The 26,442-nt window shown below is 35.1% G+C and overlaps 1 protein-coding gene across 1 annotated transcript; it reads left to right on the top strand.

The window, feature by feature from the left end:
* The first annotated feature begins 11,264 nt into the window (after window positions 1-11,264).
* LOC136803482 (phenylalanine--tRNA ligase alpha subunit-like) lies at window positions 11,265-26,235 on the top strand. Its single transcript, XM_067060222.1, has 13 exons — window positions 11,265-11,451; window positions 11,787-11,927; window positions 12,138-12,245; window positions 13,855-13,967; window positions 14,286-14,378; window positions 15,212-15,340; window positions 15,783-15,898; window positions 16,864-16,954; window positions 21,122-21,221; window positions 21,648-21,816; window positions 22,150-22,227; window positions 25,379-25,493; window positions 25,980-26,235. The coding sequence occupies exons 1-13, from the start codon at window positions 11,311-11,313 to the stop codon at window positions 26,086-26,088; spliced, it is 1,503 nt and encodes a 500-aa protein (XP_066916323.1). The 5' UTR covers window positions 11,265-11,310; the 3' UTR covers window positions 26,089-26,235.
* The last annotated feature ends 207 nt before the right edge of the window (window positions 26,236-26,442 follow it).

Raw genomic sequence — 26,442 nt, forward strand, 5'->3', positions numbered from 1 at the left:
ATATCAACAATCATTCCACAGAGCACGTTGTCAATGTCATACTTGTCAGAAGCTCAAACTTGCCATTTGTCATCATCAGCACAATCAATATCTGATCGATACAGTTTTTCAAAGTACATCATTGATCCTAACAAATATGGTTGGAAGAAAGCCACTTCAACTCTTGCTCTTGTGATCAAATTCCTGAAACTCAAGTCGTGTCTACCACAACCATCTTCAAAGGATAACAACGCGTTGGCACAGGAATATTTCTTTATGAAAGCAACCCATGAAGTGAAGAAATTTACACCATCAAAGAGATTGGCAAACATTTCATCTGAGAAAAATGGAATTCTTTACTACAACGAACGTATCCTTCCAATCGAAAAAATCACATCAACTGGAAAGCTCACCAATGCAATGTTTGACTTGTCCTCGTCAACCTTCATTGTCCCAGTTGTCGACAGATATTCGCCAATCGCTTACAGTATTGTTAACTTCATTCACTGGCACCACCCGGTGGCTAAACACAAAGGAGTGGAAACAGTGTATCGCTACGTTCTACAGATCGCATATATCATCGATGGACGAGATCTAATTCGTACTATCAGAAGGAATTGTCAAAGATGCCGCTACCTGGCCAAGAAAGCAATCAATGTGGAAATGGGTCCAGTATCCCAGCACAGTCTCAATATTGCACCACCATTTTATTCAACTCAAGTGGATCTATGTGGTCCATTCAGTGCATATTCAAGTTTCAATAAGCGAAAGAGTATAAAGATTTGGTTGGTGGTTTTTTGTTGTTGTACAACAACATCAGCAACAAAAATACATGTTATGGATGACTACAGTACACCATCATTCATCCTATCGGTTATCAGATTTTCAAGCAACGTTGGCTATCCCAAGTATTTGTTGCCAGATGAAGGCAGTCAATTAGTCAAAGGATGTGATTCTCTCCGACTCAACTTTAAGGATCTTCAAAACCAACTTCATCGCGACACAATGATCGAATTTGAAGTATGTCCAGTTTCAGGTCATTTCATGCACGGAAAGGTAGAAAGGAAGATTCAAGAAATAAAGAAATCAATCGAGATGAATTTCCACAACCATAAGCTTTCCTTAATGCAATGGGAAACTGTTGCAGCACAAGTTGGAAATACAATCAATGACATGCCACTTGCTCTTGCTGGACAGACTGATTACGAGATATCTGATGTTTTAACACCAAATCGTCTGCTACTGGGCAGAAATAACGAGAGAAGTCCAACCTTTCCTGTTGATGTTAGCACAAAACCTGATAAATTCATCAGGTTGAATCAAGAGATATTTCAAGCGTGGTTCGAAACATGGCTCGTTGTCCATGTGCCACGGCTAATGCATCGACCAAAATGGTTCAAGAACGAATACGACATCAAAACCGGAGACATCGTCCTATTTGCAAAGCGTGAGAATGCACTCTCAAGCACATACCAATATGGAATGGTGAAAAGTGTCGAGAAAAGTACAGATGGAAAGATTCGAAAGGTATTGGTGAAGTATCGAAATCATAGCGAAAATGTTGATCGTGCAACTCGTGGCTTGATCATGATTCACCCGTATGATGAATTGAGTATAAGTGAAGAATTGGCATTTGCTGGTTGTATTAATGAATAAATTTTGCATCGTGTCTTTGGGCAGTGTAATTTGACTGCAAAATTTACCATTATCTCAAGTTTGATCTCATTCTATCTTGAGTCTCTTCCATTTGTTTTTGTGTCTATTCTGGTTTCTTTTAAGTGCATTTTTCAGTATTTTCAGTGAAAACCAGGTTTTCTGCATAATTTATGATAATTTATTTTGTATTTTCTAGTTTATATCAATTTTAGTTTGATAGCCAACTTGGTTCATCATATTTACATTTCCTAGCTATTTTTCATAATTTTAGTATTTATGGCCAACTTGGTTTAGATTTTCTATAAATATGGCAGCTTGTCCACTTTTCTTCAGAGTTCAGTTGACATGTAGCACTCAGAGAGTCAACACCTCAGGACTTAGTCATTTTCTCAACATAAATTTCAAATAAACATAAGTCAATCAATGATATTCTTCAAATCATTTTGACATTTTGGATTCTCCTTCACAGTTCTTTCACTCTGGCAAGCTGGTAAGCATTATTTATTATTTACTATTCAATATATTTCCTCTTGTTTACTTTAATGTATCCTCTCTTGTATGTATGATACCCTAGTCTCATATACTCTAGACTTTGTTTGATATAGACTTAGTCTTAGAATTTATTCATTTTTTTTTTCATATAAACTAATTTTGGATCTTTGTATCTATTTAGTTTGAATCCTTGATTACAAATATACGTCAGTACGAGAATCCTCAGTGGTGAACTCCATGCAACAATAGACTTAAACTCGTATATCAAGATTACGGGATTTTGAGTACACGCCGATTTTACTTTCGTTTTCTGCGGTTTCAATTTTGATTTTAAGCCAACATCTTAGCAACCGGGTGCTTGCCCATAGTTACAGGGAATTGTGCAAAAAAACAAACATAGGAAGTTTTCCAAATCCCCTATTTCAATTAAACCAATAAGAAATGAAACTTTTCCATGGTTCACTTTTAATTGCACCGATTCTTCAAAATGAAAATATTAAAGATTTAGAGTTCTTCTTTTATTCAATGATTTTTTACGGCACTTTGTTTACAATCTAATTCTCGCATCGAATTCCCGCTTTTTTCAGTAAATTGAAGGTGAGAAAAAACCCAAGCCTTAGAATCACAGATTGAAAAAAATATATGAAGGGTGGGATTTTACAGCCGCCCGTTTTGCAAGGCACTGAGAGGCCACGGGTGCCAAAAAGAAGGGCCATTTGAAATGCTACAAGGTGGAAATTTCATAAACAGCCGCGAAGGAGCGCCACGAAGCAATCAGTAGAAGAGACCACTTTCGTTTTTGTTGCAGATATCGATATAAAATTCTCTTAGTCAGGAATTACTTGTCAATTTGTTGTGTCAACTTGTCAGCATTGTATTGTTGTAAAAGGAAAGATAAAAGAGGTAAGGCTAGCTTAGTTTCTAATCCTGATATAGGAGTTTAAGTTTAGACTGACTGAGCTGTGATAGATCATTTCGATGGAAGTTGTTGGAATGTTTACAAGGCTCTTGACAGAATATTGTTTGTTTTATTGTCATAGTGACAGTGCCGTTATAAATTTTGTTAGATCTGACAATTTGATGCTTGTAAGTGCACTTTATAGTTTTGATTCCCATTGAAGAATCATATTCTGGTTTTCATGTTATTAGATGCTGTTTTAGAGCTTTAGAGCTGCACTGTTTGGAAAACTATGCAAACCTTTTCTTCATCGAGATTTGCACCACTGACCAAATTTCTCTGGCGGGTTCCTCGAAAATTAACATCCTTAATAATCTGCTGTTCAGAGCCTAAAATTTTGCGAACATGAGCTAAAGATTTGTTTCTCTTTTTACGGAGAACAGCCCGCTACGGTCCAATTTTCGCGGGAAAAAAGCGTTCGCTTATGCTAGTTATAGCGCATTTGAGTGGTGTTTTGGGCTATAGTTTTGCATTCCGCCAGCCAAACTCAATGAAATTCTGTACACAATCTCATTTGCTTATTATTTACATCTTGGAAGTGGTAAGATGGCACGGATGTCTCTGGTTGGTGAAAAATACAGGTTTTTTGGTATCCTAATTAGGCAACACAAACTCACCACGGAAAATAATGTTGTAAATTATATTGTAGGTTTTTAATAATTATAATGTCCTACATTATAAATGATGTCGCGTTTTGCGACTTCTGCATTAATAACACGCATGCGTATTTTGTCGTTCTTTTAGACCACATGTAGTTAATTCCCGTGATAGTAGTACAATTCAATAGGGCTGGTGGAAAGGCAAAAAGGTCTATAGTGAACATGTTAGAAGAGTCATTTTTTGCATTTTTTTTCACCAGTTTCTATCAGTACCTGGGCCAGGCCCAATTGATTGTTTGGTTTGTGTTCTAGAAGCTTTGAAATATGGGTCGGTCAGTCGGTAGCTAAAATTGGAACCTTTTTTTATTTTTCCCACCAAAAATCTCAATTTTTGAAATCCCCCATTCTTCAAGCAATCGCACAATCCTGGATTCCAACGTTAACCGCAAATGCAAAGAAAAAGCCTGAACCCTGGATCCACAAAGGCACGCGTCACAATCACAAAATCACTCCTACACATCCAGATTGAGGCATTCGTTGCGTGTTCTTATAAGGAATATAGCCGCAACTCTCTGCTTTTAAGAGCTTAATATTAATATAATAATTAAAAACAAATATTTGTTCTTAAGTATAGGTTACACGGGGACATTTTTGCCACTCGCTCATATCAATGGTGTATAGCTGTGCCTGATTTTTTATTTCCTTTCTGTTCTGTTTTTCCAAATCAAATTGAAGCATTTTTACTCAAATATTTAGAGTCAGTCGGAGGACACGAACCATACTCTCAATTGGGCCTGGCCCTGAAATAACGTGAAAACAAAAATATAGGATGATCAGGTTAATTCCTCTACTCTTTTTGTCAGCTCAGCTATCACACCCAGTATCACTGAAAAACTGGAAAAAGTTAGCTTTTCACGGGGCATTGAGCCATTCCAGAACATTTTTGTTACCTCCCGTCAGACGACGTGCATTTAAAAAAATTTTCTAATTAACTAATAATTAATTAAAAAAAATTTTTTCTTCCAGTGGTGGTGAAATTCCGATGAAAATCCATGTACTTTTGCAAAATGCGTCGGAAATTCCACTCTTTTTTGCCTTTTTCAATTCAATTGCAGGGGAAATTCATACATTTTCTTCTCTCGCCTTGGAATTTTTGAATTTTGTTACTGTTTTTTTTCAGGCCAAATTGTCTATTATATTAACCTAACCTGGCCTGTGGGGTGTGGGTGTGCTAGACTCTTCATGCATGTCTTACAAGGCCGAGAAAATAGTGAAAAAAGAAGATAGTCAAAAAACTACCCTCAAACTTTTCCCTTTATCTCCATCAATTTTGGATCAATCAACTTGAAATAAAAAGCAATGTACAGATAAAAGATAACTCTTACCATGACTTTAAATAGAATTTATCGTGAATATTCCAACATTCAACGTAATTTCTTATGAGTGCATAACCGCATAACCTCATTCATGAAAAAATTATGTTTGCGTCTTTTTTGCGTTTTTCTATTTCAACCGCGTACAGGAACTCGCCAAATGTCCATCGGAAAGTCCAATGAGATTACTGCGTATGATGAAGGTGAATGATTGGCCCTTTGGTCTTTTTTTGTAATTTGGCACTTTTGACTTTTTGGTGACTTGATGACGTCATCAGATATAACTTTATTTGTTTCAATTGTTGATTCTAAGGGTTGAATTTTTCTTATCTGTAGTTTTCAAACGAAAGCAGGAATTCAATGAGAGAATTATTTTTTCAAAGAATCCTTTCTCATTGCTATTAGACAAGGTATGTTGGCATTTCACGTTACAGTATCGTATCTGAGACGTGGGAATTAACTCATGCTTATCGCCTTATGCAGGTAAAACTACCACAAAATTTGGTCAAAAGTTTAAAGAACATTTTCAAAAGTCTTGTACCTCAGTATTTTCCGAACATTCAAAAACTTGTAGTGTTGTTGAAGAGAAAACTGATTTCTCGGTTCAATAAATAGGATTTTGATTTTAATTAGAATTTTATGGGTAAGCGTTATTATTATTATAGGAGTATATTTCGCAGGTCTATTGACCTCTATGAAACAATCTAATTCAAATTTACAGTTCATCAATAACGGTCTTTTTACATATTTTCTTAAAAGTAGAGCTTCGGGGGGTTACCTCTCACTTTCCATACACAGCATTCATCCTTCTCATTCTTCGTTTTCTCTTTAGCTTTTTCATGCCATTCTTTAATGGTTTCACTTTCTTTCTTGGAGAAGTCATCTGTTACACTGAAATTATCTTCATTTAGTTTATGGACTGAGGCCATAATTCTTTTCTTGTCTTCTTCATTGGCCAACGTTACTTTCAATGGCCGCCATCTTTTCGTCTTGGACATATCATCCTTTCGAGCACCGATTCGTTCTGCAGTGACAACATTTATCTTTAATCCCATACGATTTCCTACAACTTCCTCCGCGTAATCTTTGTCACCGGCCCGCTGTTCCTCTTTGTTCTCATCTTTATTTTCACCTAAATGATGGACAATGATGTTACATCTAGTTAAGTTCTTCCAGCGATCTTCTTCTCTTTCTTCTTTTTCATTTTTGATAAATTTCTTGATGATAACCTCCTGTTTCTTCACCTCTTCCTTTGTGATATCTGCATATGCTGCCCGTTTTGGTTCTTTAGCGACGTCTTCTTTGTTCATAGCTATAAGTTCCTCCATTTTTGGACATACCCCGGTGGAGGTCCTATAAATTAACCTTTGTCCGTTCGTTCGTTCGTTCGTTCGTTCGTTCGTTTGTTATTAGCTTTCCTCATGATTGGCTCATTAGTTTTTTCTGATTTTTTGCACAAAGATGCATAACTATAAATCCTCGAATGTGACGGAGCCCGATTTTCAAAAAAAAAATTTTTTGGGCAAATTTGGGCCAAAAACAGCTAAAAAACAGGTTTTTTGGACTTTGTGAAAAATTAGGTCGTTAATTTTTTCTGATTTTTTGCATGAAAGTAGGGTACCATCGTAGGTAAAAGATGGCTTAAGCAGATTTTTGCAAAAAAATTTTGTTGGCTCAAAAAACGCATGTTTATCTATAAGAATCACTGTTAATAAGCATACATCAATGTTCTTAGTCAAATTACTCAATTTTTTATGAGATAGATGTTTTTTTTTGCTCAGGAGGGCTTACTTTTAAGAAATATGAAATTTTGGTTGCTTGGCGTGTTTTTATAGGAAAATAGGCCAAATTCGATATTCTTTTATAAGCACATTATCAATTACTTAGGTATTAGCTCTTCTCGAGATTGGCTCTTTCATTCTTTATGATTTTTTGAGCAAAGATGCATAACTATAAACCCTCGAACGTGACGGAGCCTGATTTTCGAAAAAACAAATTTAGGGGTAAATTTCAGCTAAAAAACGGCTAAAAAAAGGGTTTTTTTCATGTGAAATATTGGATCATTGTTTTTTCTGACTTTTTGCATGAAAGTAGGTAAAAGATGGCTCAAGCAGATCTTTGTAAAAAAAGAATTTTTCAGCTCAAAAAACGCATCTTTATCTATAAGAATCACTATTAATAAGCATACATCAATGTTCTTGAAATTACTGAATTTTTTGATGAGATATGTTTTTTTGCTCTCGAAGTCTTGAATATGAAAGAATATTTCAAGAGCATGAAATTTTGGTTTCTAAACGTTTTTTTATAAGAAACAAGAGCCACAAAGATGTGGTTAAATATTTCCTCCAATAGCTCAGAGCATAGATTGTAGTCGCAGTCGAACCCCACAGATTATCCTAAAGCCCCAACTTAGTAACTTAGATTTATTAAAGCCTTTATATTAAGCAATATCCGATGCAAAACAAAATACAACCATATTCCTGCTAAAAATTGTCGTTATTTCATAGACATGTTCACAGATGATATAAGTCTAAAAACTTGTTAAAAAATTGCATGCAAATGATAACCGCATTTTAACACAAAAATAAACGTATTTTATTCAACTAATATTGGCTTTTACCTTCATTAAGGAAATAAAATCTTAGATTTACAAGTTGATATTATTCTAAGACTCATCTGAGTAAGAAAGTGCCAAAATATCTTGAGACTGTCTACTAAGGAACTAATATGGAAATATGGCAATATGAATTCGGGAGATATCGAAATATGTTGTACACATTAGTTTCATATGAAAAAACTTGTGTCATCAATATTTTAAAGCACCATATTATACCATTCACAAATAAAAAGTTACTTAAAAATGGATCTCCTTCTTTACAGATTTAGATTTCCAGTGCACAACATCTGTTACATTAGTATTCATGTGATAATATACCAAATAGTCAACCTTGAAATTGTCACATTTAGTTACAGTATTGCTAAATATTTACAACACTCTCCAGCAAACTTTTTTGTGAAATTTGTGTCTTGATAAACTAAACTCCATGACATTTGTATCATTGATCATTAAATCACATCTTGGAACAATAGAGTTCCTTGGTTCAATTATTGCAAGAATGTTAATCTTCGTTCATATTCTCATTATGTGCAACATCATCATTACATCATTGCCAGCAAGTTACATTGTATTGTCAGCTTTAGAGGTCATCAAACTTTGTTGAATTTGTAATCCTGGCACCTGAATGTGAAAGGAAAGAAAAATTCAAAATTTCATAATGGGAAATAATCTCTTTACAGTAATCAATGCCAAATGTGTGGTCATTCACTGAAATCTCCCAAAAAAAAAGACTTTAACAAAGTGAGACTCTGCTTGATGGTTTGAGCTATGTTTGCCATGCATATATACTGAGCCATTAAAGAAGTTTACGAGAACGTACAAAAAGGACCACAGGGTACGTACAATAAGGTACACTGGTAACATACAATAAGGTTGATGGGAAACATACAATAAGGTTCACGGGGAACATACAATAAGGTTCACAGGGAACGTACAATAAGGTACAAGGGGAACGTACAATAGACCTTTTTTCAAAGAGGCCACCCTGTTGAATAATTATGTAGTCCAGCAGAAAAACAATGATAAAACCATGCATAATTATTACAATATGCATGATATATACAGTAATTATGCATGGCTCTATCATTGTTTTTATGGCTGGAGTACATAATTATTCAACAGGACGTCCTCTTTGAAAAAAGGTCTATAAGGTACAAGCGGAACGTACAATAAGGTACAAGGGGAACATACAATAAGGTACACGAGGAACGTACAATAAGGTATACTGGGAACGTACAAAAAGGACCACTGGGTACGTACAATAAGGTACACTGGGAACGTACAATAAGGTTCATGGGGAACATACAATAAGGTTCACGGGGAACATACAATAAGGTACACTGGGAACATACAATAAGGTACACTGGGAACGTACAATAAGGTACACTGGGAACGTACAATAGACCTTTTTTCAAAGAGGCCACCCTGTTGAATAATTATGTAGTCCAGCAGAAAAACAATGATAAAACCATGCATAATTATTACAATATGCATGATACATTAATGCATGGCTCTATCATTGTTTTTATGGCTGGAGTACATAATTATTCAACGGGACGTCCTCTTTGAAAAAAGGTCTATAAGGTACAAGCGGAACGTACAATAAGGAACAAGGGGAACATACAGTAAGGTACACGAGGAACGTACAATAAGGTACACTGGGAACGTACAATAAGGTTCACGGGGAACATACAATAAGGTTCACGGGGAACATACAATAAGGTACACTGGGAACCTACAATAAGGTACACTGGGAATGTACAATAAGGTACACTGGGAACATACAATAAGGTAGACGGGAACATAAAATAAGGTTCACGGGGAACGTACAATAAGGTACAAGGGGAAAGTACAATAAGGAACACAGGGAACCTACAGGGAACGTACAATAAAAGGTATATACACGGGGAACATACAATAAGGTACTGGGGAACGTACAATAAGGTACATGGGGTACGTACAATAATGTATACGGGGAACTGCACAATAAGATACACTGGAACGTACAATAAGATACACAGGGAGCGTACAAAAAGGTACCCAGGAACACACAAAAAGGACCAACGGAGAGCGTACAAAAGGTACCCTGAAAGCATTCAAAAAGGACCATGGGTAGTGTACAAAAAGGAAAACGTACCAAAGGATCCCAGACTGACTGCCAGAGAGCGCACAAAAGATACAAGGGAGGGGAGCATAGACCTTTTTTCAAAGAGGACGTCCTGTTGAATAATTATGTAGTCCAGCCATAAAAACAATGATAGAGCCATGCATAATTACTGTATCATGCATATTGTAATAATTGTAATAATGCATGGTTTTATCATTGTTTTTCTGCTGGACTACATAATTATTCAACAGGGTGGCCTCTTTGAAAAAAGGCCTATGTATACAAAAAGGTAAACAGGGAGTAAAAGCATCTATTATGATCTAGTTTTCTTTTTAGCATCTGGCATCAAGGCTAAAAATGGGGCACTGAGAAGAGTGCAAGCTTTTCCAAGTTTTGACGATTAATATCTAGACAATATAGGAATATATACATGATGGAAATCAGAAAGAAATTTATGCTCACCTTCTTCTCAAGTCAAGATAGGAATGGATTGGATTTCCATGTGTTTCAGCTTCTTTCTCCACCCTTCTTCTTCTCCTTATGGGAAAAACAACAAATACAGCACACACAAGAGGCAGTCCTCTGAGCTTTACACACAATCATTTGTTTTATGAAAAGCTGGTAAAAACCCCTGCAAATGATACTATTTTTTTCCCCGCTAAATCTTCGCGACGATTTTTAGTCACGTGACTGAAGAGCCTAGTCATAATGTGCAGCATGAATAAAGAAAACATTAACATCGAAAATGGACGAAGAAGAAGAAACGGAAAAAGGCCGTTTTAATAAATATTCCCCTATAGTAGGGAAATATTTAACAAATGACTAATTTTAATAGATCGTCACTATTTGTGTTCTGAATGATTGTTTCATGGTCACGCTTATGTAGATATCAATTATATATGTGTTAAATGCATAACCAGGTAGGTCCATAAAAGTATCACTTGTCTTCTCTAGATTATGCAATCTAGTGTTGAAAACAGATTCAAATATTTGCTGACCTCCATCTTGACATTCTGCTTCCGTTATTGTTTGCGTTATTTGGTTACTTCTGACTCTTTGCTTACTTGTTTTGATTTTTTCCAAAAGTATTGGCGTGACTGTAACACATTTTTTACATTCGAAGCGTCGGCTTTTGTATTGCAGACAAAGCTGAATTTGTTATGCGGGAAGCTCCGAACAAGCATAATGAACGAATCTCTGGTATTTCCTACATTGTAACATGTCATTATGCTTTATTATTTCATTCGTGAAGCATTTATTGGCGGTACATGATCTATATTTTTCAGCATTTTCAGTGGATTTTTCATCGATTGTCATTCGCAAACAAGCATATATACTTCATTACACAAACATCAGTCAAGTTTATTAAAAAAGCATCTTAAACGAACAAAACCTTTGGTTTTTTTAAGGAAACCATAGCTGGTTGTAATAAATACAGAAACTTTTAAGGTTCCTCATACATTTTTTTCAAGAGAGGTTATAAGGTACTTATAGTATATCTTTCCCTATCAGAAGATAAATCAACAAACATGTCAAAAGATCTAGATTTGGTTATTCTGAAGAAAGTTGACACTGATGGTTGTATTGATACTTATAAATTATCCAAAGAACTTGAACAGGACCATCAGCTCTTTGTAGGTGCAGTAAAAAGACTTCAATCATTGGGAGAGGTAATTTTTTTCACTTTGTTAATTAGAATTTATTTTTTTCCGTTTAAGCAGCTCTGCTTTTTAGCAAAAAACCAAGACAATCATATACAGTGGTTTACTTGTTTTTAAAACAGTCTTGCACTCAATAACAAACTTTTCTATGATTTATGAAAGTTATCCTTTTTCAAAATCAAAAATCAAAATAAATCCAAATCAGCTTATTTTGCAGAAGAATTGCTATGTTATCATGAAATTACTTTAAGACTTGGTTAAATTTTTCAGTCGTTGCATCCAATCATATTGTCAAAGAATTAGCAAACTTACATGAATGCGTTTTAATATTCTTATTATCTTAGATCATAAGTGCTAATCTTGAACAAAGCGAACGATGGATATTGACAAAAGAAGGATTGCTTATGGCTGAGAATGGAAGTCACGAAGCCAATCTGTTCAATTCTATTCCCCCTGAAACTGGTCTTTTACAAAGTGAAATGCAGGTTAATTTTGATAACTCTTTTTTTACATTTGTTCCTACGTCATTTAAGTCCGAAAAATTAAAAAAGCGCTGTAACTCTTTATTTTTTTAAATACAGTTTTTTCTTTTTAGATTGTACAAAGTATTTTTTCGGGCACCTTTGAGTTTAAAGGTGACTTTTTTAGGTGAAACAGCCAGTGAGGCAATAATTCTTTGAATACATTTTTTTCAGAATTTGCCACTGGGAAAGAATGCCAAGATTGGTTTCAGCAAAGCCATGACAGAAGGTTGGGTACGCATTGACAAAACTGCTGAAGGTGGTCCAAGGATATTCAGAAAGGTAAAAATTATTAAAAAGAAAATTAAAGAGGCTACCAGGTTTAATTTTTCTCTTTCTCTTTTAAGCGTGTTCACCCTTTGAATAACATGATAAGAGATAATCATCATTTTCTTACGTGTACAGTGAACTTTTGAAAGCGATTGAAAAGTAACCTGAGGAAAACAGTGAATTTTTTCGAATATAGCAACCTGTTCCAACACAATGACACTACTTTGTTTTTTTGTTGTTTGCATGGTCCTTACAAAATAATAGCTTATTCGTCAGATGGTTGATCCCTTTATAGAGCTTTTAAGCTTAAGTACAATGACAATCTGCTTTCAGGTTACCTTAAGGGAAGAAATTTTAGCAGAATTTAATTTCGCGGTTGAGAGGAATTTTGGTTTAAAATATAGCTTATTTTCAAAAACACCAATTCTATAGGTGATTTTTTAAATCATGAGAATATTCTTGTTTCCTGGAATTTAATTTTGTGGATTTGTCAAAAAATTTTCTTCCCTTAAATAAGATATATTTTAATAACTGTGAACTCTCCTACGTTTAAAATGTCACAAATGCAAACTTTTTTGGAATATTTAACCTCTTAAGGTATGTGTTCACCTTTCTTGACACATTCTCTTTAATTGATCATATCTTTAGAACAACAAATGTTTATATATCAAAAGTATATATTTTCTGAAAGCCAATAATATTCTCTTTCTAATGGTAAAAGTTTCAGCTGAACTTAAAAAACTGGGCAGGATATAATTAAAATCTTAAGAATTTTAACCTTACCTACTTCAAAGAAGTTAAAGTCACCCATAGCTTTTGAATTTTGAAAAAATAATTTCGATACTATGTTCCCAATAGATTGAACTAAAAAAGTGTCTTGGGATTTTTTTTGGGATTGACTTTAACTCTTTAAATCCTAAATTCTGTAAAAATATCGATAAAAAAGTAAATTTAAATGTGATTTTTTCAGTTATCTGTAAATTGAGGAAAAACAACTCGGTTAGAAATAAGATCCTAAGACACTTTTTAAGTTTGATCTTTTGGGAATCTCATAAAAAAAGAATGAAGTCGATATCTAAATGCTATAGGTGACTTTAACTTCGCTAAAAGTAGTATGGTGTGGTAAAGTTCTTTTCTACATCAATTTGAAATTTTTAACGAGATGATTGCTGTTTATTTGAGTAATCAGTGAAATGTGTGAAAAAATATTACTATTCAATAGAGGTGAGAATAAACATCAGCTGAATTTTATCTTTGTTGTTTCCGAAAGAGACAATTATTTGAGTAAATAATCCATCATAAGACGAACTTTGTTTTGAAATTTAAATGGTTATAACTCTGGATCAAAAAAAGATTTTAAGATCGCGATTTTACCAAAATGAAATCCAGTAACTTTTCTTCCACTTTGACTGAAAAAATTTTTTTTGACAAAAAATAGGAAAAACGGTGTACACATACCTTAAGTAGATTGTCATAAAATCAAAAATTGTTTAGATATATTTTTTCAAATTGTCTCCTTTAAAAATGCTAGAAGAATCATACCACATATATCTCCAGCCCTCCAGTTTTCATCTAGATTCGTGCCCTATTATATTTTTTATTTTTTTCACTTCAACCTCAGGTAGAATCAATTTCTGACCATGTTAATGAGAATTTAGTTGCAATACAAAATGGACAGAAAGTAGAAGATGGGAAAATAAACGACCTCAAGAAACGAAAATTGATCACGAAAGAGTAAGTCAAACCCAAAAAAGTTGAAACCCCGATACCCAGACTCCAACAAAATCCAACTGTCTGACAAATTCTTCTGATGATTAAGGGAACAACCATCTAAACTGGTGTGTTGTAAGAGTATTTTATAATGAAAAACGAGCCTGTATGAACAACAAGTTAACAACTAAATTTCAAAATTTGCTGAGACAGCCAAAATAAGAAGGCTTTTTCTTAATACACTTTATTGGAAAAAAAAGCGCGATCACAAGTGAGGGATGCAAGCTCTATAGAACACAAATGAATTTGCTTCACTTAGTTTTCTAACATTATCATTTACAGAATTATCAAGAGTTATTCTGTGAAGAAAGGACCAGCGTTCACTTTAACCATCGAAAAACCAGAAGCCGATTTAACCACGGATTTGCTGATGAGGTATGGATAAGTCGTTTGTGTCCAATTACAAATAATGTATAATTTTGATGTCTCTTTTCTTCGATTTCCTGATTCTTATTGAAACATTTAATAGTTACGATGATTTAAATTCTCACATTTTTTGGACCCCTAATTTCTGTTCTGAAATTGAAAAGTGTCGTCATTACTGAAATGACAATGAATTCATTCTTCAGAAATCTAGAAAAACGTATACAGTGTTACACCTAAGTTAAGACTAAAAGTGATAAGATCGAGTCTTATTTCAAAACAAACCAACGAATTAAATGGTTAAACTCTTCCTCAGGGCTGGTTGTCCCTTTCATGCAATATGAAATTAAGTCACAACCACAGATATATTCCTTTAAATATTAGATAGACTTACAGATTTCCCGTTAATTGTTTCAAAATTTAGATTCGAGTGTTCTTCTGTTTCACGTCAGATTTTCGAATGTTTCAATAGCGCTCCGCAACGCATACGTCATAATTATTACTTTTCACTTTTTTGACATTTGTACGAGTTGCAATACCACAATTCAACGCGGCTCAATTAAAGATACGTGCAAGTTGTAATATATCTTTTGTCAAATGATGCAATTAACGTGCAAAGAGATAAACGCAAAGGTTGATGGGATTGGAACTCGTACAAACACATCGAAAGTAATGATTATGTCAAAAATAAAATCTATTTTTAGATTCAGCGCGGTGTGCTATTACAAAACGTTCGATTCCCGTTGTTGACAACCAAAATTAAAAACAGCATGACGGACTAGTCAGCACTAAATAATGACACACATCCTATAAATGTGGACAACATAATTCTTCTTTTCTTTTAGTGGGTCATGGAAAACAAAAACATTCAAGGATTATAATTTCGATGCGTTGGGCATCCCTCCAACATGCGGCCATCTACATCCCTTGCTCAAAGTGAGGACACAGTACAGACAAATCTTCTTAGAAATGGGGTAAGCAAAGTTCTCAACTTCAGTTGAGCTAGAATCTGAGAATGTCGTCAGAACGTGTTTTTTTTTCTTTTTTCCAAAATCTTCACTTAAAGGGCGTGATCACAAGGTTAAGCCCGAAAAAAAGGCCAAAACTTTTCTTTTCTTTTTTTTTATTTTCATTTTCACTTTTACAATTGGGCGTACGAGTAATTTAAGAGATACTGAAGTTAAGCCAGTGCGATTAGCACGTTCGACAGTCTATATAGTATCTCCGAAATATTGGGAATCTTAACTTTTTCATCGTGAGTTTATGTATATATTCTTTTGAGGACGACGGAGTGACTGAAACAAATTTTCTTGAAAAGAAACAGTTTTTGAATTTTCTCATCCGCTAAGGTTTCTTTCTGCTAAAGTTTCTTCCCTTACCTTAGAAGACAACTAGTTTTACTTTATTCTGTTTCAGTTTCACTGAGATGCCTACGAATAATTTCGTTGAGAGTTCTTTCTGGAATTTCGACGCCCTCTTCCAACCTCAACAGCATCCTGCACGTGACGCCCACGACACATTCTTCCTCTCAGGTACAGGATATAATTTCTTAGGTGAAGGGACACTGAGATTCCACTGTATAATAGCAAACTGAGTAAAACTGAATCATTTAAATGAAGGAAAATATAATTTGAAAAAAAAAATCAAATAAAAATTATTAAGCACTGATACCTTAAATATAACACTAGACAGAGCTTCTGCGTCCCTGTCTGAAGCAAAAATATGCGTCATCTTAAAAAAGGCGCATCATTATGCATCAAATGATGCTAAATGATGTGGCTCGAGACAGACAGAATAGCTCTAGCTACTTTTAAAAGCAGAAGCATTCGCGAGGTTGCAAAATCACGAAATTTTGCGAATTTAACTTTCGCGAATTTTACTTTTGGAATGAATTCAGCGGACATGAATTTCGCGAATTTTAGAATGTTGTTTCATTTTGCTGGCAAAAAAGCCATAAAAATACACCAAAACTGAAAACTTAGCAAAAAAAGTGTACTTTTCGCGGAAAAAAGTTACTTGGTAAAAGGGCAAAGATCTCGAAAGTTTCTGCCCTTAAAGTAGTGTTTAATATAAGCTATCTTTACTTTTGTGCAATGGCTGATAGGTGTGTATTATACAGTTACTTAAAGGGATAATCAGATGGTTTGAGATATTTTGCCTATAGATAGCTTCTAGGATTTTAGGAAAAATTTCTAAATTTTTCGGTATACTTATTTTCCTAACTAAAGTTATACCACTTTGAAATTTTGAACTTTTGCTTGAAAACAATAGAAAAAAGTGTGAAAAGTCCCTGAAAAGTCCCATTTTTCGAGATTTCAAATTGGCATAACTTGAGTTAAGAAAATAAATACACCGAAAAATTTAGAGGTCTTTCCTAAAATCCTAGAAGCTTTCTGCAGGCAAAATATCTCAGACAATCTGATTATCCCTTTAAGTGAAGTTTTGATTACAAACAACTTTTAATATCCTCTTTAACAATGTTTTTGTTCTTCCATAGCACCAAAAGAAGCGAAATTACAAGAAATGCCAGAAGAATACATCGAAAAAGTAAAAACGATTCATTCATCTGGTGGTCATGGCTCACAAGGGTATGTTTCATTCATGTTTTTATGTGCGTTATTTTTCTGTTACTTATTATTGAAGACCTTCTACGACCCTTTGATGGTGGTTGTATTCAGACCATGTTCACACGTTACTGTTCCGTTTCGCTCCGGTATGATTTTCGTTACGGACCGAGTCTGTTCATATTGGTTTCGGAGCAAGAAAACGAAGCAGTTCCGTTCCGATGAAAAAGTGAAGCGAAGCCGTTTCGATCTGTTTTACCTTGTAGCGTCTTGTTTTTTGAAGTTTCGAATTTTGACGTTGACACTTGTTTAGGAACCGTTTCGTTTCGTTTCGTTTCGTTTCGTTTCGGAACGGAACGGAACCTTAACGTCTGAACATAGTCTCAGATAAATGCAGAAGGGTTTATAAGGCATTGTTACTTGAAGGGACTGTTAAATTTTCCGAGTTAAGAATACATTGGATATAAAGGTTCGAGTTAGGGAGATTAAACTGTATTCATAAATACTGTGCGTTCAGTTTATCGGCAATTAATTTTTCCCAGTCAACTTGAGCGGGCGTTGACAATTTCTAAATTTCCTGTCTAGTTATGTATTAACGAGGCCAAGAACTTTCTAACATGGCCAAACAAATTTAGTTTGGAAGTAACTTTTCAACGCCAGGATTTGAAGCTTTATGAAAAATTGATGATATTTTCAAAAAACGGTACATATTTCAAGGTTAAAGAATATAAACTATAAAGATTCATTCATTTGAATTCATTCATTCATTCACCCCCACACAATACTTTGTTTATCCGCTCAATCACCATATCAATAAATATTGGACAGTTCAAATCTTTATACCACACCACCATATCATTATCATGAAAACTCAACGCTCTCTCCTTTACACCTGAAATGATATTCACTTTCAGGAAATCTGTTTTCGGTATGGAAGTATAGTTCGAGAAGTACCTAACCATAATCGATTCACTTTCAATGAAAATGACTTTTCCGCCTTTCACTCTAGCAAGTATTTCATAACGTTTAAGGTATCTTTCAATGATCTGACCGTGATCTTGAAGGTCTCGAATGTTAAAGATTTTTACAAAATCTGTTTTTTCAAGAACGTAATGCTCCTTCTCTTCAATACCGTAGAAAATTGCATGGTCAGCAAATTTTGCCATTATAGCGTCTTTAAGATAGTTGTTCTGTATTTTATACCCATATTCATGGTACCAGAAATAAAATATCGGCCGACTTTTATTTGACGGGCCAAAGCATTTTTCGTCCAAGTCTTTAATGTCGTTGTATCTATCGTATGTCGGGTTTTTGATGACGTCTAAATATACCTTTAAAAGGTTTGGGTCAGGTTCTTCAGAATGCTCAACGATATAGCGTTGCCGGAGTAACCATTGCTTACACATGTGACACAGATGTGAGTTGATGTGACATGCAAATATGATTTTGTATGACTTTGTATCCTGCATGCTCTTTAAAAGTATTGAAATTTCTTTTTGGTGCAGATAAGTATCCTCCTTTTTCTGTTTTTCTTTCGTTCGGTCCGTATACAGAAGTATGTTTTCCGTATTTCGGATATGGCTCAGGTTGCTGTTTTCCTTGTTCAAAAACTGATTCCGATACGGGGTTCTAGTCTCCCCTACTTTTGGTCTATTGTTTTTCGTATATTCTTCATCATTGTTTCTGAACTTTATACTTCGTTGAATCAAATTACTTTCTGTCTTCGTCAAGCTTTTTGTTTTCGTTTCCTGGTCGTGACTTTTGACTGTATTACGTTCTGTATTCGTAGCAGTAGACTTGGACGTCATGCTGAATTTCGTATGCGGATCGGCGTCTCGGAGGAGGTCGGATAAAACGTTCATCACTTCTTCGTTAGTCATATCTATGTCGCTCGTTAACGGTATTTCATTTTCCAGAAAATTTCTATATCCATTCTCATGCATGCGCACAAAACATTTACGCATGGTCGAATAAAACCATACATTAGTACAAGACTCCATCAAGAGGGATTTAACTAAGAAATTATTTCGGTGTGCGAAGTAACTCTTTAAGTTCGGTGCACGATTGACGTTCCATTCGCGCGTTAGAATGAATACGTTTTTCGTTTTGATACAGTAACGGCTCTTTTGATCATCTTTGGTCCTTCTTCGTGCATCAGAAGTTTGCACGCCAATCATACACAATACCATGAAGAAAACCCAAAATTTAGATGTAGAGCTTTTCGTGTTTTTATATTTTGGTCTGAGTCTAGAAGAGCCTTTTCTTTTGGCTCTAGGATATACGAAACCACATGTCATCTTATTAATCACGATGATCTTGGTCAGAGTTACTTCGCCAATCTCTTTCTATCACATTCTAATTTTAAAGTATGCTCAACAGCAATATCATATTTTTCTATAATGTAGCATTATGGCTCGCCTTATGTCACTAAATTTATGATTTATTGAACTATAACTATGACCACTAATTGCTACGGAATATAGAAGTTTTAATATGATTGATTATGGGTCATTAATGCTTTAAGTTTCAGGGAAGAAACATATGTAATTACTGTTGAACAAGAAGATGATAATACTGTGACGAGGGGACCTCTAAGATCGCTTAACCTTTTCCTTCGATTAGGATATCCCTTTATAGAGATAAGTCTAGTAATGGCACACTAATACATTTCGATCAACATCAATAGACGATATCGGCTTAACGTGAAAACTCAGATTTGATCCCTGAATATTGCCCACAATGCTTTGTGCTGAAAAAAATTTCACCGTGAACTTTTCTCCGCGCAAAGCATTGTGGGCAATATTCAGGGATCAAATCTGAGTTTTCACGTTAAGCCGATATCGTCTATTCTGTTTTTCCAATTAAGTAATAACTATCAAATAAGTGTGACATAATTAACATCAAATGAATTAAAGTTCAATTAACGATGGCCTCTTTTCTAAGCTCTCTTTTCCAAGCATCGATTTCTTTTCTTTCCTCGACCTATTCAGGGGTTTGGGTTCGAGGGTCTGAGCCCCACTCTATTGATTTCTATTCATCTTTCATTTCATTAATAGCGAGTTTGTGTATTTGCGCTTTTGAGGACGGTAAAGTGACTGAAGCGATTTGGAATAACCCGCAATCCTGCCCCGCAAAATTGAGGACGGTAAAAGTGCTGATTTACCGTCGTCCTCAGCTGGTCAGGATCTACTCAAATTAGAACATTACCGTATCCGTCGCTGAAAAACACACATACATAAACTCGGTAACATAGTGTTGGCTCAGTCCCAGTCATTATTCATCATTGATTACTATTTATCATCATCAACCTCACAATACCATTGCCGATAAACTCACATACTTTGGCTAGAGTCTACTTTTGACCTTTCTTCCTCGCAATTTCTAATACCGCAAAATTTAACAAAATAGTCAGATGCTAGTTCCAACAGTTTAAAGATATTTGACAACAGTTTACATCTGAAAAGGAATACAGTTGACGATCTCTACTGACTGCGAATTTCAATGCGAATTGGGTTTTCCTCGTATAACATATCGAATAGCTATGGGTTGTACTTGAGAATTGCTTGTTGAACTTTCTATATTACCGAGTTTATGTATGTGTTTTTCTTTGACGGAGACGGTAAAGTTCTAATTTGACCAGATCATGACCAGCTGAGGACGACGGTAAATCAGCACTTTTACCGTCCTCGATTTTGCAGGTCAGAACTGCGGGTTTTTCCAAATCGCATTAGTCATTCTACCAAGTTCAAAAGTGCAAAAATACATAAACTCGCTATTATCGAATTAGAGAGCGTCGACTGTACTTTAAAACACCTTTTTCCGTTTCCAAGAATTCATTTTATTTTGGCTTGACCGTTTCTCGTTTCTTTGACATAAACAATTGTTCTCTACATACAGTTTGTAATGAGTTATAACTAATATTAGTGCTTTTTTCAAAGAAAGTCGTTAATTTTTTCTTTCCAACTGTCACGGCTATGATAACCTATTAGATTCGGTCTTATGAAAGCATTTTGACAAAAAGTCGTGGAATAAAGCGGGACAGACAGTAATAGACACTTACTTAACTCAAAGTTAATCAAGCAATTAAACCACAAAAATTGAATACATTTTAAGGGATTGTTCTTTATTGATTGAAATTCTAATCAACTTTTTCCCCGGACACACTTTTCATTGGTTTTCTTTTATCCACAGTTATCAATATGATTGGACGATCGATGAAGCTAAGAAGAATTTACTGCGGACCCACACCACCGCTGTCAGTACTCGGATGCTTTATAAACTCGCCAAAAGGGTATGTATCGAAACTATTCATTGTCATTTTCATGCCACGTGTTTATTTTTTGAGCTGCTCGGTTGTTTGTCGGGTTGTCAATATTTTTTTCATGATTCTCAGGATTTGATGTTCTTATATTCAGCATTGTCGGTTAGAAAAACGACTGATGCACTTTCCAGTACATCAGCCCTTGCGCCCTTAAAATTAGGCTCATTGGTCATTCAAAGGTCGGATTGGGTATTTGACTTATTCTACAACAGCCTATACGACTAGTTTTAAGACTTGACTTTTTACAGGCTCAATTGCATTATCAGGCGTGATCGGGCGTTATCAGGGATTTTGGAAAGTAATCCGTGTGGTTTTTCCTTTATCCTTAATCCCAAACACATCTTTTAGTATTGCTTATTAGAGAACGTAACAACACGTTTGTATTATCCGTTTCAGGAGCGTTTCACGCCGGCCAAATATTTCTCCATCGATCGTGTGTTCCGTAACGAATCGCTAGATGCCACCCATTTGGCGGAATTCCATCAAATCGAGGGCGTGGTGGCGGATCGGGATTTGAGCTTAGGACACTTGATTGGTATCTTGCATGAATTCTTCAGGAAACTAGGTAAGAAAGGTTTTTGCAGAATAGTAGGAAATCTCCCTTAATCCGACAAACAAGAGGGAAAATATCGAATGTTAGAGCTTTTGAAGACAAAAGCGCTGAAAGTCTTTTGGAAAGAAATCTTTGATATTTTACTCTTAAGAATTCAAACTTCGAATTTCTTTTCTGATCGAAAAATTCAAAATATTGAGGTTCACACAAAACATTGAGGTTTTTATCCCATTAATTGCAACTGTCATCATATGAGATCATTCAATCTTAGTAATTTGCACATTTTAAATCTCAAACATCTTTCCTTTGCGATACAATGCATTGTTTTGCTTTTTTTATCGACAGGGATTGAGAAATTGCGCTTCAAACCAGCATTCAATCCTTACACTGAACCGAGCATGGAAATCTTCAGCTATCATGAAGGTATAGTTTTGTTTCTAACCTGGGGGTAATAGGTTTGCGAGGTGACGAGTATATGCGAGCCAAAAATAAAAAAATAAAAAATCGACCCTTTGAAAGAAAAAATCTTGACATTGTTTGATACCTTTTCGAGAGTTTTTTGTCAAAATTTGGTCGATTTTTCCAAAAATTTGAGAGGGGAATTTTTTATTTTAGTAATTTTGGGATCCTTTGAGAGACCAACCTATGAATCTGTACCCATTTTAGGGACTTTTGAGGTGTGAAAAAGGATACCCTTATGGATCGCACATGCCGGCATCTGTTTTGCCCTAAGTACCACCCTCGGGTTTCTAACTCCAGGAAGACTGAGACAAACTCCGTTTGTTCTTACAGGGGCAGAGTTTGTTTGATCTCAGGTACTTGTACTTGTACGTACCCATGCTGGAATTTTAGATCTCAAATACATAAGTGCTTCCGTGCATCTTATAAGAACACAAGGTTTCGATTACCTAAGAACAAGCTATGAACATTTTAAGGCTTTGCAGACTCTAAAATACCCATTTTCTTAGGAAATGGCACAACAATTCTCACAACAAAAATGAAAATAAGAAAATTTTTAGGCTTGAAATTCACAAAAGTTAAGAACATTTGAAGGCTTCAATAATTTTAGACGTTCTTTTAAAAAGAAACGTGTAACTCAATAAACTCATCTGCTGCCAAAACTATTCTACTATATTTTCTGCAAAACTCGTTAGAAGGGCTTCAAAAAAATTTATCACCGTGAAAGCCTTTTCCACTCCTCGTCTTTGGAATGTACGTGAAGTACATCAACGCAAAGAAGAGGAGAAATGAATCATAATGTAAGAGGCTTTCTTGGTTTATTTGAAAGCCAGACTATCTACCATTATAGCACTAATTGTGACTGCAAGGCTGCTTGACGATAATCCAGACTCTCCAAAACCAGGGCCGTCCTCTTAAATGTGTTTGTTGTCCAGTTGTTGTTTGGATTTGCTGTGATGTTTGTTTTTGGTCGGGTCGCGGCCACTTTAGGCACCTCCCGCGTCGTTAACACGACTCAGGAGGACCAGACAAAGTGACCTGGGCCTGTGTTATTTGATTACTTCATCGAATCTGAGAAACATGTCGAAGTAAGCATTAAATGACAATCAAATCGAAAACCATGAGTTTCGTGCACACACACGTCTCAAGGTACTCGCTGTTTTGATGTGATCTCTTATGCCTCACATCCCTCTTTTTATAGCGTTTTTGCAAACAAAATTTTCCTGTTTCAAAAATTCTCTGCGATTGAGCTTTTACTATATCAAAATAAGGAAAGATATATAAATGTGGTACACTCCCACGCAGAAGAACATTCTTATTTCACCATTTTTACTCCTTCGGCAAGAGGCTTTACGCTGGAGTGCCATCATTTCTGTATACGAAAAGAGTTATTAATAATTTTGCACTCCCACGCAGACAATTTCTTTATTGCACCACCATGATATCAATTTGCACTTGAATTATTATTATTATTGTAAATCACATGAATTTTTTATGTTGCTTTATCGCCATGGAAACATGATAATCTCACAGCGAGTCTATTACATGTTGTGGTGCAACATTAAGTTTTATTTTAAAACATTTTTCTTGTAAGAGACATTCCTCATAAGGGTCGAGTTAGATTACACTTTTTTTATAAGAGCATCTAAAATGTTCTTGACTTTTTTGAGTTTTAAAGCCTGAAAATGTTCTTAACATGTTCTTATTTTCACCTTTTTTCAGAATTTTTGTCCATTTTCGTAAGAAATCGGGTGTTTTAGAATCCCCAAACCCATAAAATGTTCTTAATATTTTGACAACCGAAGCCTTGTGCTCTTATATAGTTTGTTCTTATTAAAAACGTGTATCGTACAGTGCCTTATTTAAGATAAGCACTTAACAGTTAACTTTTTTATAAGAACTAGAAAACTTTGACCGAGACTCACCTTTTCTTGTTCTTTTCAGACCTTTAAATACAATTTGTTTCCATACTAAAAAGATAATCTCTGTCAGAAACTTTTAGATGTGAGACTCAGATCGCTCCTAAATTGTTCTTTGGTTTTGGCCTCGATTCATGTTCTTATGACATTTATTCTCTTATTAAAAAAGCCTTGTACTTAAAACTGACAACTGCCCCTATCACAATTTCTTTGCTACCTATTATAAAAGCATTTTACGTTCTCACGAAAGAATAACAACATCTGAGTCCTCCATGACATAAATTAGTCTTTTAAACAAAACAGCATTCCAATAATCTGGTTGGCTACCCCCAACTTTTTGTAAAACAAAAAATGTTTATTCCAATCGGCCTTCGACCAATAAAGTAGGCTATACCTTAGACGATCCTATCGTCTACACAAGATCATTAAAAAAGGGAATTAGGAGAGGCGTGATAAATTCGGCTGGAGTAAGCAGTGGCGGAAATGCTTACAGTGATTTTTACCTTGAGTTGCGCCAAATTAGTATCGTCCGTTTTGTTCCAAAACTCTACCCCCACTTTTTTCCCGTAAACCGCCCTGACACCCTAACTCTTTCCCGCGTTTACTGACTTTTAAACGGACGATAACATCGTCTAGCTATATCTATATTCATGATATGCACCCTTGCAATGTCTTCTGACATCACATCATAGACCCGATAGCTGATTGGTTGTAAGTGACGTAAAATCAATCCATACGTCATTTTCAGCCAATCCGCAGCTGTTGGGGATGTGGAAGACATTGTAATGTTGCATATCATGATTACTAGTCATCACATCTTTTTCCTACGCATTAAACGTCTATCGCATCATGTGACTTTTTCGAATTTTTGGAGCCCAGGTTTTCGTGCTCCAAACAATCGATTTTAAACTTTCAAACGTCTTGCAGTAGCGAAAGTATCGAATTTGCGTCGACTTTTACTAAAAATCGTCAAAATGTAACTCTAAGCAAGCGTACAAAGAACCAGCTGTTTTCGGTGGAGTATCAGGGAGTACTTGTGAAAATCGAAAGTATAAACCTATAAAGCGAAGTTATTTTGTTACGTGTAAATTTTTGAGTTTGGCGAAATTTAGTTTTTTTAAAGATAACCAAACAGGACATTGTTTGCACACCTCTCTCATTTAAAAAATTCTTCCAATTTCTTTCTATTTCTTCAGGTTTAAAGAAATGGGTTGAGATTGGCAACTCTGGAATCTTCAGACCAGAGATGTTGCTACCGATGGGTTTCCCAAAGAACGTATCCGTTATTGCATGGGGTCTATCGTTGGAAAGGTAAGAATGTGTTTTTATTGATGCTACTACTTTTTTTAAATCAATTCCTTAAAAAAAAGTTGTTGATTTTGGCCCAAACAACATCAGTCACAATAGGAGGTTTTAAAAATATTTCAACCCAACTGGGAAATTGACCCTTGATTTTATCTTCGTATGGAAATTTGATGGAAAAAATTGCACTCCAAAATCTTTCACAACCTCAACTGGTGATTTTTAACTGAAAGCGATAGATTTTCCTTAAGCTGGGAGCAAACCATCAAACATTGTTCTTCAAACATCGTAACGTTTCATGTTTGAAATTGATGTTTGACGGTTTGCGGAGTCAAAAATCGTATCTTTTCAACAAAAAGATCAAAAAATATGTTTGAAACAATGTTTGAACAAGTTCATAATTGGGAATAAGTTCCACTGAGGCACGGGCACTGAGACAGGGATGTAAAGACTTGTTATATCTTCTCTTACTTTTACTTCCTCTTTCTTTTACAGGCCTACCATGATCAAATATGGCATCTCGAATATTCGCGATTTGATTGGTCACAAGATTGATCTCGAAATGGTTCAGAAGAACCCAATATGCAGGCTTGATGAAAGTTAATTTCACACACATACTAGCTTTTAGTACGTTCGGTCGAATGTTTTTTCACCATATTTTTTTATATTATTTTAGATATAAAATCAATTTTTAATTATTTTTTTCTCCTGTCTGATCGGTCATGAAAAAATGAAATTTATTTATACGAAACAGACTCCTTTACTTTTCTTCAATTTTTACGCTAAGACGATATCATCGTCCGTTACAGGGATACATAGTGAAGGCGAAAAATATGGCAGTATACGGAAAAAATCGACCGGAGAGTTTCGAAGAAACAACTTGCAAAGTCTACCGACTGTAAACTCTTTTCGGCAAAAAAATTAGTTTGAAAATGTTCTTCGATTTTGGGCTTGTTTC

Source organism: Clytia hemisphaerica, unplaced genomic scaffold, assembly GCF_902728285.1.
Source record: "Clytia hemisphaerica strain Z4C2 unplaced genomic scaffold, Clytia hemisphaerica genome assembly, whole genome shotgun sequence".
Taxonomy (NCBI): domain Eukaryota; kingdom Metazoa; phylum Cnidaria; class Hydrozoa; order Leptothecata; family Clytiidae; genus Clytia; species Clytia hemisphaerica.